The sequence below is a fragment of the Hippoglossus stenolepis genome, chromosome 7 (assembly GCF_022539355.2).
Source record: "Hippoglossus stenolepis isolate QCI-W04-F060 chromosome 7, HSTE1.2, whole genome shotgun sequence".
Classification (NCBI taxonomy): Eukaryota; Metazoa; Chordata; class Actinopteri; order Pleuronectiformes; family Pleuronectidae; genus Hippoglossus; species Hippoglossus stenolepis.
In genome coordinates, this window is record NC_061489.1 from 10355206 (window position 1) to 10373087 (window position 17882).

Here is a 17882-nt window from a genome sequence, read left to right on the forward strand (position 1 = left end):
ATCATGGGAAGCATGCCAGCTGTCACCTTACAGTGATGTAAGTACTTCTGACAGGAGGAAAAGAAGCAGCTTTTACCCTTTTCCATCACAAACATCCACTCTATATGACATTCAATAGAGGGGTTGGACCCACGAGACTCAAGGACTGCTACAAAGAAGGAAATAACATGTATGTTCACTCAATGAACTCCCCTCTACCATATTTATTCTCACTCTGCACAAGTCTTTCGTCCAGATTATAAGATACATAGATAATGTAGGTACTACATTTTGAAAAATAATAGGCATTATAATATTCAAATTAAAAAAAATAAGTATTTCCCACAACAAACACGTAGAGGGGTCTAGAGCTATTTGTAAGTCCATCAAATAATACTTTTACTAGTTGTATAGATACAGCAACATACCTAAAAAATACAGATCAAGAAAAAGGAATATCAATCAATCAGTCATAACATTTTATTTGTATAGCCCATATTCACAAATTACAATTTGCCTCATAGGGATTAACAAAGTGTGACATCCTCTGTCCTTTACCCCTCGACGAGAGTAAGGAAAAACTATCAAAAAACCCGCCATATTATCAGAGACAGAAGTGAAATAGATGTTGTGTGAAAACAGAGCACATAAACAAAATATCAATATTTACAGCATTTATGAGAAAAGACAGCATCTAACATAAATGGAGAGGTGCATCAATGTTTAAAGTATTTATATAACAGAAAATGTGTGACAGAGATGAAGGAGCAGTACCAACAATTGTAATGATAATGGTGTAGCCAATAATGGTAGTACATGTGGGCAGGCATATTGTATATCTAATAAATCTAGTTGTAATCATAATCCACGATCAGATGTCACCATGATCAGCAGCTGTGATCCTGGATCTCCAATGATGGACTTTTACTTTAACTTCTTGACGAGTTTCCCTCTTTCATATTGGTTCCCAACGTAGAAGGAAGCAGTTTGGTTCTGTCCAAAGGAAACAACATCAATTTACCACCACCTTTACGACTCGTAATGTAATATGTCATTTGTTCATATATAATCCATACAGAAATAAAACCAAAGCTTAAAAGGTTCACTAACCGACTGCAAGTTGTAGCCTTGTTGTGAATGGACAAGCATAGCAGTGGTGTGCTCTCCCTAAATGTATAAAGCTATAACCTCAACTTCAAACTGACTGTCTCACAATCATGCCACCTCACAGTGTTCTGCTCACATCTATCCTCCAAAAATCATCTCAAAGTAGCCTAAAAAACAGCAAATTAGTAACATATCAGCAGTTCTGATTTATAATGATTGTGTGATAATTGTTTTTCATGCTTTAATAAAATGACAGCATGTTCTTGCCCTTTCCCTGGTCTCTTTCTGTGAGTGCTGCCTTGCCTTGAGGGCATACAAGTCTTGGCAGCCAGTCAGGGTCCAGAGTTCAAAGGTCAGAGGTGAGACCAGGGATAGAAGAGCGACCTGCAGAGCATTGTGGACCTTCTACAGAGCGTCTCTCTCCACTTGTCTCCTGCTCTGCAGGTTGTCAATGTTCAAAGCTACAGCTGCTGCTCCTCTAACTCATGTCCAGTGCGGTTCAAAGGCTCTCGTGCTAGACAGAGCCTGCTGCTGCTGCATGTGCTGTTAGTTCCAGTTTCTTAAAAATACTGATTGTCTACTAATCTTACTCTTCTAACAATGTGATGAGTCACTGAGTCACTTCCTCTATTCAGACAAGTGAAATGTGATGCAATAGATAAAATCTACTGCAACACTTGTAAACGTTTTAATATTAGAGGGACATGTTTTGGCTTGTGGCTGTCGTCAAGGTCGTCACCGCGTTTCGACGCGTTTGGGCTTGTTCTGTGCATGGCAGGTGTTGTTTGAGTGATTTTTCTTCATGCACCTTGGAAGTGAAGGTGAAGTTGTGCCAGAAACCTCAATTCTGCTTCTTCAGTGAGATGTGACAAAAACATTTTTTGAGAATGAGTGGGCGAATCTGTACCTGAAGAATTTTCTTTTCACATCATCTCTCAGACACCACATGCTCTCATCCAGACACGATCTGATAGGGATTTGAATCCTCACAGATCCTCTGTGTAGATGTTCAAGTCATGACAGAACTCTGGAGTGTTTTTGCCCTGATGCAGGATGACAGGTACCCGGCTGTATTACGAGCCAAAACGTTTCAAAGCCTCAGCCCTCTCTCTCTCTGTGCTGCTGTGTTTGTGTGAGTGCATATGTGCAGCTTCATATCAGTCTGTGTGTTTTCGTGTGCTGGCAGGCAAACGTGTCATATCCTGGTGTTCTCCAAGTGGGTAGTATAGATCAAATGGACTTTGATTCACTTCAGGTCTCTCTTACGCTGCCTGTTTTTTTTAGCCACTTCTCTATATGTCCTCAGTGAGCCTCACACGTTTGGTTAAAAAAGGATTCGGGGAACCTTGAGCCACTTCTAATTGTGTTCGCCTCACTAACAACACCTCTGCCTCCAGCTTCCCTCGCACCATGGCAGTATACTCTGTAAGTATCGGAAGACTATTAAGATTTCAGTTATGAATTCAAAAATTAGAAAAAGATCCATTAGTGCTTTATTTAATGTGTCTTGTGTACTATTTATCGATTTTTTACTTTATATAAATTATTCTTTCTTGCTGGGCCTTTTTTATCTTTGAAATCCAAACAAAACTTAGCAGCAAGTCAATAGGATTTAAAATTCAAGAGGATTTACAAGCATTCCGTGAAAAGTGATTGATTTATTTCAAGAAGGCAGCACAACATTTCTAAAACAGAAATAATGTTTTTCACATTGTGACAATTACTTTGTCCGACTCAAAGTACATCATATTAGATTCTTGAGTAAAAAAGTTGCATATAAATAAATAAATACATTAATGAATAAAAACATAAATAATACTGATAAATACATGAATGCCATTTTTTAATTTAAAACTGCATAAACATGTGTATTGAATACACTCACTGGCCACCTTAAGTTACGAGAACGCTCTTATTAACAAGTGAAGCTGAAGAGCTGAAAACAGACGAGAACCTTCATCTTTTCTTTGGGTTGTTTAGTTTCTTGAGGAAAAAAATGTATTTCCTGAAGACCATCGTGCTGTTTTTGATCATTTTTACACACTTGGGTTCAATCTGGAAAAAGAACAGAAAGAGGTTTGGAGTTACGTCTCATGTGGATACCCAGTATTGATGCAACATTCAGAGCTCGGTAACTTTTGAGAAATTTGGGTTTTGGTTGGCTCACCTGTCGATGTGGTTCCAGAGTCTGCAGGTTTGCTTTAAGTTCTTGGAGAAGATTTGTGTAGTCGTCGGACACGCTAACATTGTTGAGCAGGTCCTTCAGCTCCTTGGTGAAGACGCCCACACAGGAAGACTGAGGTGGAAAAATCACAGGACATTGTTAACTGGGTGCATGCCTCCTGAATCGAACTCAACTCGAGTTAAGGTACAACACTCACCCTAGGTTCTGGCACTCGCAGTGGGCCAGACTGTAGGAACAGAATTTAATATCATTAATGTACTTAGTAATGGTGACCACTTTAATTGACAGAGGATGAAATGAAGAGTCATGAAGAGTGAAGACACAGGAGACACATGAGAGCATTAAATCAAATGAAGTGTGGATACTTACAGATGTGATATTGACTTTTTTTTGTTTGTAGAGTTGATGGAGTTGCTCCAGTCTGTCCATTATCTCCACGTTCAGGTTGAAGTTTGACTCAGCATTGTAGCATAAATGCAACAGGACAACAAGGGCAAACACAGACTTAATCATACTGCAGGGATCTCAATCACTCTCTCTCTCGCTCTCTCGCTCTCTCGCTCTCTCTCGCTCTTCCTTCACAGCTTATTTTGGTTGTCTTAAGTGTGACTACTGATGTGATGTGTCTCTGCCCATTCTTTATATACACAGAAAAAGGAAGTCACTGATGTCAGCATCCTCCACCTACCTGGAAATACAAATGATCAGTCAAAAATGTGATTGCTACGTAACGCTCAAATTGTACATGAGACCTGAATCTCAAATTTTATGGTAAATGATTTCCAACAAGCTTCGCTTTATTTTTCAATAAGATCTGACAATAACATCATCTACATATGTAGTTTCTCGAAAGATATTAAGCCTTTGCAATAAAATTAATACAAGAGCCACAGACAAGCAACATCAAACTTTATTTTGTTGTGTTAATTTGTAGAAATCATGTTATTTCTAACTGGAACTGAACAACCTAACTTCTCAGATATAAAAAGTGAACAGAATCATCTTCACAGCACCACTGTAACTTATTGCATGCAGTTAAAAAGTGATGCTTTTTAGCTATAAAAATTCAGTGATAGTGTTTATTCACTGGACATTTAAACAAATTAATCAGTTTGCAGTTTGTTTCAGGTCAACACTGTGTGGTCAACAATACATGAATGCAAGAGATAACTTGGGGGGGGTCTTTGACCAGAGGAACCACAATCAAGAGCAAAGTATTGAATGGTCTAAAAATAAATAGAAAGTACAGAGACCCCTCTGTCCCTCGTCCCCTCCTTAACTCAGAAAACATTGTCACGAGTCAGGTTCTGTGGTCAGGAAATATTTGGTCATGTTTTCGTATAACGGTACAACGTAATCATTTAACTAAGGGTGAGCTCATAGTTTCTTCTTGGAAACAGTGGATTAGAAAATAGTGATGAAATATGCTAGTTTTTTTTTTGGTCTATCTTTGCAACAGATATTTAGAAAGAAAGCCAGACATGTTGGGATATCCCCTTGCTCAAACTGTGGTCAGTGATGAGAGTAGTAAAGTATGTTCAATGAAACTTAATAAGGGGAAATAATAGCCACAGGCCATGTCACACATGGCCTGTCATGTACAATATCAGCTTGAAGCGCGTCTGATTGAGCAATAATGTGATGAATTGAGTCTCTGCAATGCCAATAGAAAAAAAAGACCTTAGTGATTTTGAAAGGCAAAACAAAAAAAGCATTCAAAATAGAACTGACGTTTGTTATTATGACTGATTATTTAATTTTCACGTGAATCACTCTGGTTTGGGAACCAATGCCAACATGTTAGATAAAATGACAAAAATCATCTTTGGGAATTAGGTTATTTAAAATGTACTTTTAAGACAGGGTTACTACTCAGGATGAGAGTAGTAAAGTATGTTCAATGAAACTTAATAAGGGGAAATAATAGCCACAGGCCATGTCACACATGGCCTGTCATGTACAATATCAGCTTGAAGCGCGTCTGATTGAGCAATAATGTGATGAATTGAGTCTCTGCAATGCCAATAGAAAAAAAAGACCTTAGTGATTTTGAAAGGCAAAACAAAAAAAGCATTCAAAATAGAACTGACGTTTGTTATTATGACTGATTATTTAATTTTTCACGTGAATCACTCTGGTTTGGGAACCAATGCCAACATGTTAGATAAAATGACAAAAATCATCTTTGGGAATTAGGTTATTTAAAATGTACTTTTTAAGACAGGGTTTATGACCTATACTGCAGCCAGCCACCAGGGGTAGATTGAGATGTTCTTGCTTCGCTTTTTGGAACTTACATGTCATCCATCTTTAAAAAACACTCTATGTTAGCAGCTGTCACATGACAATGTGGTCCTACATTTATGTAAGACATCAACAGTTTTTCTGTGGGAGCACAGTAGACTCCCAGCTGTGTGTTAATAATGTAATATAATGTTATATCAGACAGCCTTGAATTAAGAGTAACAAGGTCTTCAAGCAACTTCAAACCAAAATCCCACCATTATCACGGCAATGGTAGAAGCTTTGAAGCATCGGGGCCTAAGTAATTTTCAAGACCTTCAAGGTCTCTGCAGCTCTCTGGGTATCAGGCCACACATAGCCGTCACCAGTGATCCACAATGTAACTATGAGAGGAAAATAAATTTGCGTGATAAATTCCCACGGTAATGAAAAGTCTAAAGTTTACTGACAGACTTTAAATACTATTTAGCCCATTGAAGACGGATAATGTTACATCAGCTCACTAAAGTCAAGCAGCTAAGACTGGGACTTGAAGTCTATGCAGTGTGCAGCAGGTGGAAACATCTGACCTCAACAAGAACTGATGTACTGAAAGAAATAAACCACTTGTAACATATAAAAGGGGCTTTCTTTCCCAACAGCCATATTCAAGGTGACAATCTCAAACTGCACTGTTGATAGCAGTTCACATAAATTCAGTCCACTGCAGACTTGTATCAGTGTCAAAATCATAAATCTGCAGTGTTTGCAACAGCAGTGTGGGACTGCTCTGAGGACAGGGCTGCAGATATTTGAATTTCTAGAAGAGTAAAATAATTCCTTAATAGGTTGAAAAAAGGCCAGTATCCAAACCTTTATGGCAATAATACTACGTTACTGCCGCATGTAACATAGCTTATTAACGTTGACTCAATGAAAGTATTAATTAAGTGACATCTGACTGAACAACTCAACAACAAAGTTATGTGAAAATCTACATTCTGATTAATTGAATTGCTTGAAATCTTAGACTGTATATAAAGACACGAAGCTTAAATATCCAGGATACAAACACTACTATCACGTACATTTGGAGCCAGAGTTGTGCAAAAGCAATCAGGGGATGGGATTGGAATGCAGTTGAAAAACGAGCAACTACCTCTTGTCTGTAACATCATCAGTGGATGAGGAGTTAGATAAGTGTGCAGATGACTGAGGAGAACAGGGCTACTGCTGTGGGCACAACAGAGGAATTTTTTCACAAAGTCCCTAAAACGGAAGAAATAATATCTCCACTCTGCCGTGACAATTCCAGGACTAAGTTCCACAGTTTAATCTCAGTCACTTAGTTTAGTTGATTTTACGTGTAGCCAAGTCTGGGTGTGGAGGTTCCTTCTCGTTAAAAAGGAGTTTTGTCTTTCCTCTGTCTCCCAGCGTTTGTTCATTGTGTGAATTGCTGAGTTTCTCTCATAGTATTGTATGGTTTCAAAGTCAAGATAATGTATGACGTAATTGGCATGATGGAAATAAATTGAAACTGTACTGAACCTCAACACAAGATATCATTAACATAGAAACTACAGTTTGATTTGAATATTTATTTTAAAAAATGTGCATTTCTTCTAAACGTTATCTGCTCTATCTCTTACGATCTTTGTGGAGCTTTGACTTCCTGACTCACACTGCATCATAATGTGTGGCTGTGGTTAAAAAGTGTACATCTGTCATCATGGAAGTTACTGGGGTGCTCTTGTCTGTAACACCATCAGTGGATGAGGAATCAGATGAGTCTGCAGGTGTGAGTTTGTGGATGACTGGGGAATCTTTTCACGGAGAAAAAGTCCCAGGAGGGCAGAAAAGGTATCTCCAGTCATGTGTCTGCTGTGACAATTCCAAGACCAAGTTCCACAGTTTAATCTTGACTTAGTTTAGTAGATTTTACAATTTTACAACTGCTGAAAGGAGACCCGATAAAGCTCGGAGCTGGCTGCACAAGAGTAGCTCTGTTTCATTAATTTTGAAGGGCATGAGAAGATGGGCCCCTGGGCATTGTAACCTCACAGACTCTCTGTCCTTGCATTCCCCCAGAAACACACAATTCATGAAGTTGTCACAATCATTTCTATGTTGTGACTTCTTCAAACTGCAAATGTTTTGACAAAAAATGGAACTCTCCAGTACATTATACGACGAGAGGTTCAGGTGTAGAGACCCTGTGACCTCAAGGGCCCATTCAGCAGTCCATTTTTGGTGTAGACTGTGGACAGTGCTTGTGAACACTGAACAATGACATCATCTCCCCAAACGGACGTCTGATGATTAATGCGGTTCGACTTTCTGCTCAGATGGGAAATGTTTCACCTCTGTGTGTGGTAGAGAGACACAGAAAAAGACCTCTGCCGTGGTGTGTGCAGACAGTATCAACTCATGGAAAGCCTATGTTGTATTGCTTGCAAATGTAACGTGGGTGAACCTGAGACTGCTGACGGTGCGAAAACTTTGGTCAACTTGAAAGAGATCGTGTTTGATAAAATATGAATCTTACATTTCCGCTGAGCTTGCCAAATTCAAATCTTGTTTGCTTCACATCTTACCTGCCTGTTGTTTCAGAGTGCATGCAGTGTACTGTGTGTGTGTGTGTGTGTGTGTGTGTGTGTGTGTGTGTGTGTGTGTGTGTGTGTCAGAAAGTATACTTTTTGGGAACATTTGCCATAAAAGAGTTTTAAATCCTACACTTTTTTACTAATGATCATTTCATTCCAAGTGTGTTTTTAAGGACCACAGCTTCAAATGATGAATCCTAAAGATGACTAAAGAGGGGCCAAAGCCACATGTGTGAGTACCATGGCATGTATCCCTAACATGCTAATGTCATAGCCCCTATAAATGATAAAAGCTGTGTTCATTTTGTAAACATGCTTGTTTGATTTAATTTTGTCCTGTGTTTTTTTTCAGCACAGGGAATGTGATTGGGTGGTGGATCTGTGGCCGCTCCCAAATTAAGATGGCTTCTCGTTATCACAAAATGTTTGCCTGATGAGGTCCTGAAATGGTGAATAAGTGTGCGGGAGCTGTTTTTGCAGTTTTTGATCAACTCGTCCCTCTCCTGCGCACCTGCTCCGCCAAATGTGCAAAGCTTTCTTTAGTTTTTCACAGAAACGTGAAGTCACTGTGACCTTGACCTTTGACCTTCAGGCACCAAAAAGTAATCAGTTCATCTTTGAGTCCAAGTGAACGTTTGTACCAAATTTTAAAGACATTCCCTTAAGCTAATTTTAGGATATCATGTTCAAGAAAAATATAAGAAAATCTTGACCTTTGACCCCCAGAATCGAATCAGTTCATTCTTGATTCCATGTGAATATTTGTAACAAATTTAAGGGAAATTCCCTCAAGGTATTCTTGAGATATCACGTTCCCGGGAATGGGACGGACGGACAACCTGAAAAAATGATGTCTCCGTTTTCGGCGCGGAGGCATAAAAAGGAGATAAGAAGAATGATCATCTGAACATAGGTTTAGTAATAGTATTACATTCTATTGCGTGTTCCTCCCATGATGCATTTGTATCCGTGTGAAGGTGTTGTTTATCCTGGGATAACTCACGGAGGAAAAAAATAAAGATCTCCATCAAAACTGAAGCAGCAGTTCAGATGAAGTGTTTTGTGTATGTTCAAATACAAACAAAAAAAAGCTGTCACAGTTATTATTTTGGTCAATTCGCATCGGGGCATCGTTTTTTCCATCAATAAAATAACAAATAAAAAGGCTTATTGGCAACTTACACTCGAATTAAGTGATAAAGTAACAAGTATTCAGCTTTTGAGGCCAAAACAACAAAAACTGTTTTAAATTAATTACATTTTTGTTCATTGTACACATACCTGTACTCTAGAGTCCAATTTCCATTTTTTTGGGTAATGTCTTTCTCATATTATGTGTTATCATCTTTGTGGTGAGCTCCATTTACCACATACTTCCTTCAAAGTCATAACCACATGAATATTTGTGCTTTTATCTCATTTTGATCCAAGGATAAAAATGAAGAAAAGATGTTTCAGTCAAATGTGCAGCAACAGATAAAAAACTGGGAAAATTAAAATTGAGAGAATAAAGTACATACAGTATGAAGAATTGAAACATATTGTATTTATGTATATATGCATAATACTTTTTGGAACCAAATTAAATATTTGGAAGCCCTGTTAAAAAGTAAATTATATTGTATATCCTTGTGGTTGCAACAACTAGTAGCTTATGCTGCCATTACATCACTTCTCATGATGCAAGATAGAAACTGCTTTCAGGAGTATTTACGTCACTGAACAGCTGCAATGAGCTAAACTTCTGTTTTTGAGCATCAAGTAAAACTTCAGGCACAACAGAGAAAGCCCGATATCTTTCCTGTTTCTCTGTATTTCAGATGGTGCTCCACTGTGATGGGAGATTTTTAAGGCTGTAGTGATGTTGTCAGCCATTTTCCTTGAGTGCTTTCAGCGTAATGGTCAGTCCTCCAGCATCACAGAGCTGAAACTCGTCCACTCCATCATCATGTGGCTGCTGATGAGCCAAAGCCGGGGCTGGGTCTGCTTCATCCCCATGATCTTCCCTCTCCTCATCTTCCTCAAAGTCATCTGGATAGTCAGCTTGTTCTGAAATTTCAGGAACCTCCTGAAAGGCTGAGAGAGAAAGAACCTGCTGAGTGATTGCCACTGTTGTACCAGAATAAAAGATACCAAGACTGAAGGCTTTTGTGGTTGATCATAAAACCGTTTTTAGAAGAACTTATTGTAAAACTACCAAATGTTGATGAAAGGGCACAAAGGTGAATAAAATAGTTCACAGACAAAAGAATAAATAGGCTTGCTGAGCTTCACACGGATACTACAGAGCCCCTTAAGTCCCAAATGGGGATATTTTTTATCTTTTGCACACAATATATTTTACTAGAAATGTATATGCAACTTCAGATGCACACAGTTACTGTGATGGAGAGAACTCAGCAAATCAAGTTTTATTATTACCTTGAAACAAAGTTATTTATCTTGTTTGAACAAGTTATTATCTTGTGATAAGGATAAAAAAATAAACGTTACCCTGTCAGGACCTTAGGGGCTCTTTGTGATACAATACATTTTATATAATTTTGTAATGATTGATACTGTGTGATGCTAAATCAGACTATGATGACTCAACAAGTTTTTTTTTGTTTTCAAATAAAACCTCATTAGGCCAGAGAACTGTCGGTTTAGTTTCAACAAGTTAGAAACTTTATAGCAGATTTTGTCCAACCAACAGTCGTAGAAAAATGTAAAAACAAATTGAATCAGTGCTTGTTATGATGGGATACATGTTTTTAAGAACCTTTTTACACTTTCCTGACTATAACCAGTACACTGAACTTGTCTTGTATGCCACTTTTGGTGCTTGTAAGAAAATCTTAAAATCTCAAAATGTGAACAAAACCTTAAATGATTAATCAGCAAAAATGATCTCACAATGAGATCATTTTTGCTGATTACTATCTAAATTCTGCAGTGCCATAGCAAACTCTTAGTCATCTTTATAATACAAAGATCTATAGTTGTTTAAAAATGTGAATCACAGTTTAATCAAGTATCTAGTCTACATTTCACCAATATAAGAGGTAAAAACTGCTTGATATACAATATTGCTCCTCACATATTCTACCATTACTGTGTATAACTCCTCCATTTCAATTGTCATTGCTGCTCCCTTCATTTCCATCTGACATTTTCTCATGTAAATACTTTAAACATTGACACACCTGCAAATCAATGTTGTAAATATTGTAATTTCTTTTTATGTGTTCAGCTACACGCGGCATCTATTGTGCTTCTGTCCGTCTACGTTTTTCTCCACCTGTTATTTGTTGTTTTTTGGTAGTTTTTCTTTACTCTTGTTTGGGGTTTAGGACAGAGGAGGTCGCACCTTGTTAAGCCCTATGAGACAAACAAACAAACAAACAAACAAGTTTTGTACTTTCCGTTTGTTGACACTTTATACTTCTGCTCTACAACATTTCAGAGATAAATGGTATACTTTTCACTGCACTGCATTCATTTTACAGTTGTAGTAACTTTTTCAGATTAGGATTAGATTTAAAAAATGACACTTATAAGTAAACTACATTGTTAAAGATTAAACAAGTTGTTACCAACTTCTTTGGCTTGTGATCCCTGACAAAAAGCTGTATTTTCTTAAAGTTGACTTCAAAACGTATTTGTTGGTTTAATTTAAAGGCTCAAAGAAGTAAATCTATAATTTCACAGATAAACAAATGATTGGGGAGGATTAAAACCTAAAAATGATTTCAGAATTACATATGAGACTGTTGTTTTTCATCTTTCCTACAACATTAATCATCTCCCAAGTGTATCATGTGACACTTTGGAGGGGGTCGACCCAGGCTTGGGAACCACTGGAATGAAAAACTCCAGAGCTGTGTGTATAAGGGTGTTACTGGCTCCATTTTGACAAGCTACAACTGTGAAACGATACTTATGCTCTGGTGCATTAATAAAATACAATCTAATTGTGTAGTAGATAATAATAATTATAATGTGAGGGACCCCACTCTTTGGAGTTCCCTCACTTGTGACTCTCGCTGAGGTTTCTGCATTTTCTTTCCTCACCAGATGAAGAATTCTAGACAGAGTTTGGTGGCTTTGTTTGTGTTTTGACCTCCGGATAATGTTTGGACATTCTCCAGAGGCACTGAGTGTGTGAACGCAAATGCCAGAGTGAGAGCCTTATTCTAGACTTTCTCTGGAGAATGTCCAAATGAGCCCATGAGAGAACACAGCAGGAGATCCTCTGGAGGATTCATTGTAAGTGAGTGGGGGCGTGTTGATGATATTTCTATCACATGACCGAAGATAAACTGAAAAAAACAAAAGAAAAAGAAAACAAATATCTCAGGATCAAAAAGCGGTGCCATACACAAACGTGAACGAATATCTCAAGAGAGCTTTTGGCGATAAGGTCTGACACTGCTGTGGATGTGTTGTAAACAAAAATGTGATCCCGAAAGCGAAATGTATAGATTACATACTGCCTCTGCCTGCTGCTCCATCCCTCACCTGGAGATTTCTGTGTTGTCGTGAACGTGTCTGAGTGGAGAATCACCTGCTGCGTGGTTCATATGTAAAATGCAAACTCTGAAAAAAGTCCGGACCCAACTCGGCAGGCAATCTGTGCAGTTCAAGCCTCAAAACAGCTTCAATCGCTTAGACAGAGCCCAGAAAAGTCACCTTGTGTGGCTGCAGAGGGCACTGTTGCTCAGTAAAAGTTAAGTAGTGTTGCTTTAATGATACACTATATTTTTACACTGTGGTACTGGCACTTAAACTTAAAGCAATAATCCGACTTTAACCACCTTTAAAAGATGTTTCAGTGTATGTGTCCAGCACTACATTACCAGTGGGCTCGGCAGAATCGCTCCTCATCAGAGACGCTGAGTCTCCGCTGCAGTCTTCTACAGAGGACAAACTATCATCTTCGTCAAAGTCCTCAGGATAGTGGCAGTCACAGTGGTTCTTTCCTTCGACACACAAATCATCACAATCCGCCTCCTCATCACTGATAGTGTGTTCTTTCTCTTCCCATAAGAGTGATTGGCTGAGGACCTGTGACCCAAGTGAGGAGTTTTTCCCTCCTGTATTAATGTCACAGCTCTTCCCCACGGGAGCAGGGTCAGTCTCTGTGTCTTTGATGTTCTCTTGGTGAATCTGCACATAGGCGCTGCTAAGTACACAGGCAGCACTCGGCCTGTTTTCTGGGTCGAGGCTGAGCATCCTTTTTATCAAAGAGGAGATGTCATCTGAGAACACGTCAGGCACGGGGTCATACTCCCCTCTGGTGATCTTGTATAACAGACTCATGAGGTTTGAGGCTGCAAATGGAGGCCTGAGAGCACAGAGCTCGTACAGCAGACAGCCGAGAGCCCAGATATCGGACTTGACCCTGTAGGGGACATCCTGACAGAGCTCAGGACTGAGGTAGCTGGGCGTCCCGACACATGTGGAGGCCAGATCAGCTGTGTTGGTCAGTACTCTGGATATCCCGAAGTCCCCTAACTTTACCACACCTTGCTTTGTCAGCAGTACATTTGAGGTTTTGATGTCCCTGTGTAGTATTTTAGCCATGTGTATAAAATTTACAGCTGTAGTCACCTGCACAAACCACCCCATCACAGTGTCCTCTGTGAAAAACTCCCCTGGTTTCCTCTCTTTTACTTTGTCGTCTAACGTCCCAGCATCACAGTAAGTCATCACAATGTAAATGAATCCACCGTCAGAGCTCACAAAGGCGTCGCTGCATGTCACTATGTGAGGGTGCTCCAGCTTCCTGATGATGTCAGCCTCTTGGAGAACAGCCCTCTGGGTTTTTGTCGCTCTCGTCTTCTCCACTTTCACCCTCTTCACTGCGTGCAGGCTCTTCCGCTCCACATGCCTCATCAGGAACACGTCTGCTGCTCCTCCATGGCCCAAACACAGGACCTGCTCATACTGCTCCATGTTTTGTCCGAAGCCGTCGAACAAAGTTCCATTTTAAACAAGTAAAACCATGTAGAGGTTATACATGAGGCTCTACATGACACAGGAAAGCAGCTGTCCACGGACGCTAGGTAACTGCTTGTGTTGAGTACTGTTGTCGTGGTAACCACCTTGGCACGACACTGAAATTGGATAGGAGAACAGTCAGAGAGTAAAGCTGTTCTGCTTTTGTGTTTTCTAAAAAGATATTTATCAGTAGCTCACAACTGTTTCAAGGTTACAGATAAATGTAAATGATAATAAACATAAAATGGTTATTGTTCCTTATTCTAAGACTATATTTTGAAAAAAATACATCTTTCTTTTGTCTTTCATACTGGTCTTACATTTTGTATAATTTGTGTTAAATAAGAATTTGCATCTTGTTTAGTGCTTTACACAACCTTTAATTTGTACAAGCATTACTGTTTTATCTCCTGATATATTATTCATCCCTATCTGTTATTTATTTACTTAAATGTAATTATGGCTTGGCTGCTATTTTGGTTACTACACAGTACACACATTGTCTATTATATGCATTTCAAAATTGTAAGAACTGTAACAACATTGTAAAATACAATATGTGTTAAATCTGTTTATTATACTCTGGCACATTTACAGCAGTATTTATTGATGCTGAAAAAGTAATGTTACGTCCCTGCTAAATGAATCAATAAAGAAATGCATTTTAAGTCGGCTACTCACATTAAAAAGACAGTAACAAATATATGACTGTGATATTATAGGCTAGGGTTGACCTTGAAATTAACTTGAATGTAGAAGGAATACAATTTAAAGATATATTTCCTTAATTAGAGAAGGTGAGCTCCCATCTTTACTTTTAAATATAATGTGATAATAAACTGTATTCATATATCACTTTTCAAAACACAGTTACAAAGTGCTTCACAATTGGACAAGATAACAAAAAAGAAAGGGAGAAACATTAAAACAGCCCAGATAACATCAAGAAAGGTTTTCTCATATAAGTACGTTTCACTGTGCTTCTAACAATATGAGTCCAATAATGAACAACTTGAAAAATCTGGTATTTAAACATTACCTTTAAATACACCACTTACTGAACTGCAGTATGGGTGAATGACACTAGGTGGCGATGTGGACATTATCTAACTGTAATCTACCAGTAATTGGCTGAAGAAGGAGAGGGGTTTGCGCTCTCTGCGCAGGTACCTGCGCATGTCACAACAGAGCCTGAGCGAATGGTAGTTTTCTCTGTTTCACATTTCTGTGAATTTCTCTTTATCTGAGAGTAAAATGCCTCCAAAGGGTAAAGGTGGTAAAAGTGAGAAAGGTGAGTGAATATTCACTGTGTTTGTATTTCGTACGTTTAAATCCAGCAACATTTATCCGCTTGTAGCGTAAACCTGTCACACATGTTTCCATGCAATGATGCAGTGCTGATGTTTGAACGTGACTGTGTTGTCGCTGTGGCTGAACTGTATGTTGTGTAGGAGCAGCCGCAAGAAGCGCAGACGCGGATAAGAAAGACAAAGCAGCCAAAGGAGGCACCGCTGTGAAGGTAACATTTGATTTTACAGTGGTTTCATTCTGAGAGGAGGGATTTCCCCCTCCTCCTCCTCCTCCTCTCCCCGTAGAGTTCCTATTACACAGTGACAGTGTGAATGTGTGGTAGAGTTGCGTGTCAGCACACTTGTCACCTCACGCAATTCTAATCTATAGATCTCCCACCATGTGTTCCGATATTTGTGAAACCCCGGCCACGCCAGCGTTTCAAATGAGCACGTTATGGGTGCCGTAAGGACATAGTAGCCAACTTTGCCTTTTATTTCCGGAGATATTCTGCAGTAAAATCTTCTGAAACTGGACATTCAGACAGTGGGGGTCACCATGAACAAGAGTGAGGTGAAATGTCTGTGTTACCTCTCAAGGATTATAAAAAGCATGTATTTAACAAAAGCAACTTATCAGTGTCAAAGCAAACGCCCATAATAAGTGTCATTAAACTTTCAACGTTTGTCTCCGGCCTTTTTTTCCGCTTCAAGGACTTTTACCGTAAGATCACGAATAGACAAGCATCAATTTTATTGATGCTTCCCCCCCCCCAACTGCTTATCAACGTTGTAAGGGGTGGTTATCAATCAATCAATCAATCAATCAAATTTGATTTGTATAGCCCTTATTCACAAATGACAATTTTTCTCATAGGGCTTTAACAAGGTGTGACATCCTCTTATCTGAGTAACCACAGCCTTTCAACCATCAGCTCCAACTAGTTCTATTAATATCAAAACTGCTCATCTGACACCAACAATCACATCATGGCCAAAGCCACTGAGATCATATTTGTGCCCTATGCTGATGTTTGATGTGAACATTAACTGCTGGCCTGAATCAGCGTAATCATGATTTGATGCCTTGCACTGATGCAATGTTCTGAAGTATATCATTGCTAAGCTGAACATCTGCATTGATATTAAAAAGCTAAAGTTATTGTCTCCTACCTGTTGTTTATTCCTGCAGGTCTCTCTTTGCTCTTACTGTGTGTGTTCCTAGGTTCGACACATCCTTTGTGAAAAACATGGAAAATGTATGGAGGCGATGGAGAAGCTGAAGGCTGGCGTCCGTTTCAGTGAAGTGGCATCACAGTACAGTGAAGACAAAGCAAGACAAGGAGTAAGGACATGCTCTTATAATTAGTTGTTCAGTTTTACTCAGGTTCAAACCAGTTACTGCATGTATTATACCATAGAAAACTTCACAGTGATGTTCTTCTGTAATTTAATTTTTTTATCATGTTCCATTGTATGTATGTATTTAGTCGTTTATCCTGGGAGCTGAATTCAGACACTGTCTTTTCTAAAGTCTGCTCTTCAAAACTACTGACATCTTCAATGGTGGTTATAATTATAACTATGGGATTGGAGATGCTGTTTATGATATACAGACCGAAACCTCAGTATGATTCCTGAAGGGTAATAAATTCAAGACTGATGATTATTACTTTTTTACTCACTGTGTTCATGGTTAGTTATTCCAATATGTTTTATTTTTAAACATCTCTGCACCACAACTACACTCATGTATTCTCAGGCACTGGAAAACTATTTTCAGTGCAGTTAAACATTTGTTGCTCGTGTTCAGTCACTTTATTTCCGGCTTGATACTCATATCAGGTGTATACAGTAACTGACTGTTATTATGATGACAGGGTGATCTGGGTTGGATGACGCGTGGATCGATGGTTGGACCTTTCCAGGATGCAGCATTTGCCCTGCCTGTCAGCTCCATGGATAAACCTGTCTACACAGACCCTCCTGTCAAGACTAAGTTTGGCTACCACATCATTATGGTTGAGGGGAAAAAGTGACTCTCAACGGTGGAAATTGGGACGCAGATTCTGTATTTTGAAATGATGTTTTCTGATTTTCACCTCTCTACATTTTGCTAAATGTTAAATAACGATAATAATTAAAAACAGACGTGTGTAATTCTGCCAGGTTTTTCTTTGTGAAATGTACATATGTGTACAGACAACTCACATAATTACCTGGGTTTTTCTTTTCAGTTTTGATCATGTTTGCGGAACATAAACCACAAAAGGCCAAATAAATAAATTTTCACTCATGTAGTACAGAATGTGTAAGGTTTGTGTTTGTGTGTGTGTGGGTGTGAGAAAGAGTGGCATAGAGACTTGTTGGAGGAAGTTTCGGCCTGAACAACTTCTGCTTTAAAGTCTTTCTGAGAGAGTTAAGAATTACACATCATTCATTTTTTGTACAACCAATATTTGAAAGGATGGCAGAGCCAGGACCGTTGATAAGATCATGTTTCTGTTTTGATTT

At 38.8% G+C, this 17882-nt stretch overlaps 2 protein-coding genes and 1 long non-coding RNA gene across 5 annotated transcripts; 2 read left to right on the forward strand and 1 right to left on the reverse strand.

Annotated features, from left to right (window-relative positions):
• The first annotated feature begins 2264 nt into the window (after window positions 1-2264).
• Window positions 2265-10240, forward strand: LOC124852054. Its single transcript, XR_007032808.1, has 3 exons — window positions 2265-2511; window positions 8259-8329; window positions 8450-10240. It is a non-coding gene; the product is annotated as an uncharacterized LOC124852054 (long non-coding RNA).
• nek12 (NIMA-related kinase 12) lies at window positions 9187-14146 on the reverse strand. Of its 2 annotated transcripts, none has more exons than XM_035162364.2 (2): window positions 12936-14146; window positions 9187-10173 (listed from the first exon to the last, which is right to left on the reverse strand). In XM_035162364.2, exons 1-2 carry the CDS (start codon window positions 14032-14034, stop codon window positions 9965-9967), a joined length of 1308 nt encoding a protein of 435 aa, XP_035018255.1. In that variant the 5' UTR covers window positions 14035-14146; the 3' UTR covers window positions 9187-9964. The 2 variants fall into 2 exon arrangements, with proteins under 2 accessions (XP_035018255.1, XP_047196427.1); XM_047340471.1 differs by lacking the exon at window positions 9187-10173 and adding an exon at window positions 10186-11457.
• Window positions 14147-15208: 1062 nt separating this feature from the next.
• pin4 (protein (peptidylprolyl cis/trans isomerase) NIMA-interacting, 4 (parvulin)) lies at window positions 15209-17673 on the forward strand. Of its 2 annotated transcripts, none has more exons than XM_035161547.2 (4): window positions 15209-15370; window positions 15531-15598; window positions 16594-16713; window positions 17249-17673. In XM_035161547.2, the coding sequence occupies exons 1-4, from the start codon at window positions 15334-15336 to the stop codon at window positions 17405-17407; spliced, it is 384 nt and encodes a 127-aa protein (XP_035017438.1). In that variant the 5' UTR covers window positions 15209-15333; the 3' UTR covers window positions 17408-17673. The 2 variants fall into 2 exon arrangements, with proteins under 2 accessions (XP_035017438.1, XP_035017439.1); XM_035161548.2 differs by having other exon boundaries at window positions 15210-15370; window positions 15537-15598.
• The last annotated feature ends 209 nt before the right edge of the window (window positions 17674-17882 follow it).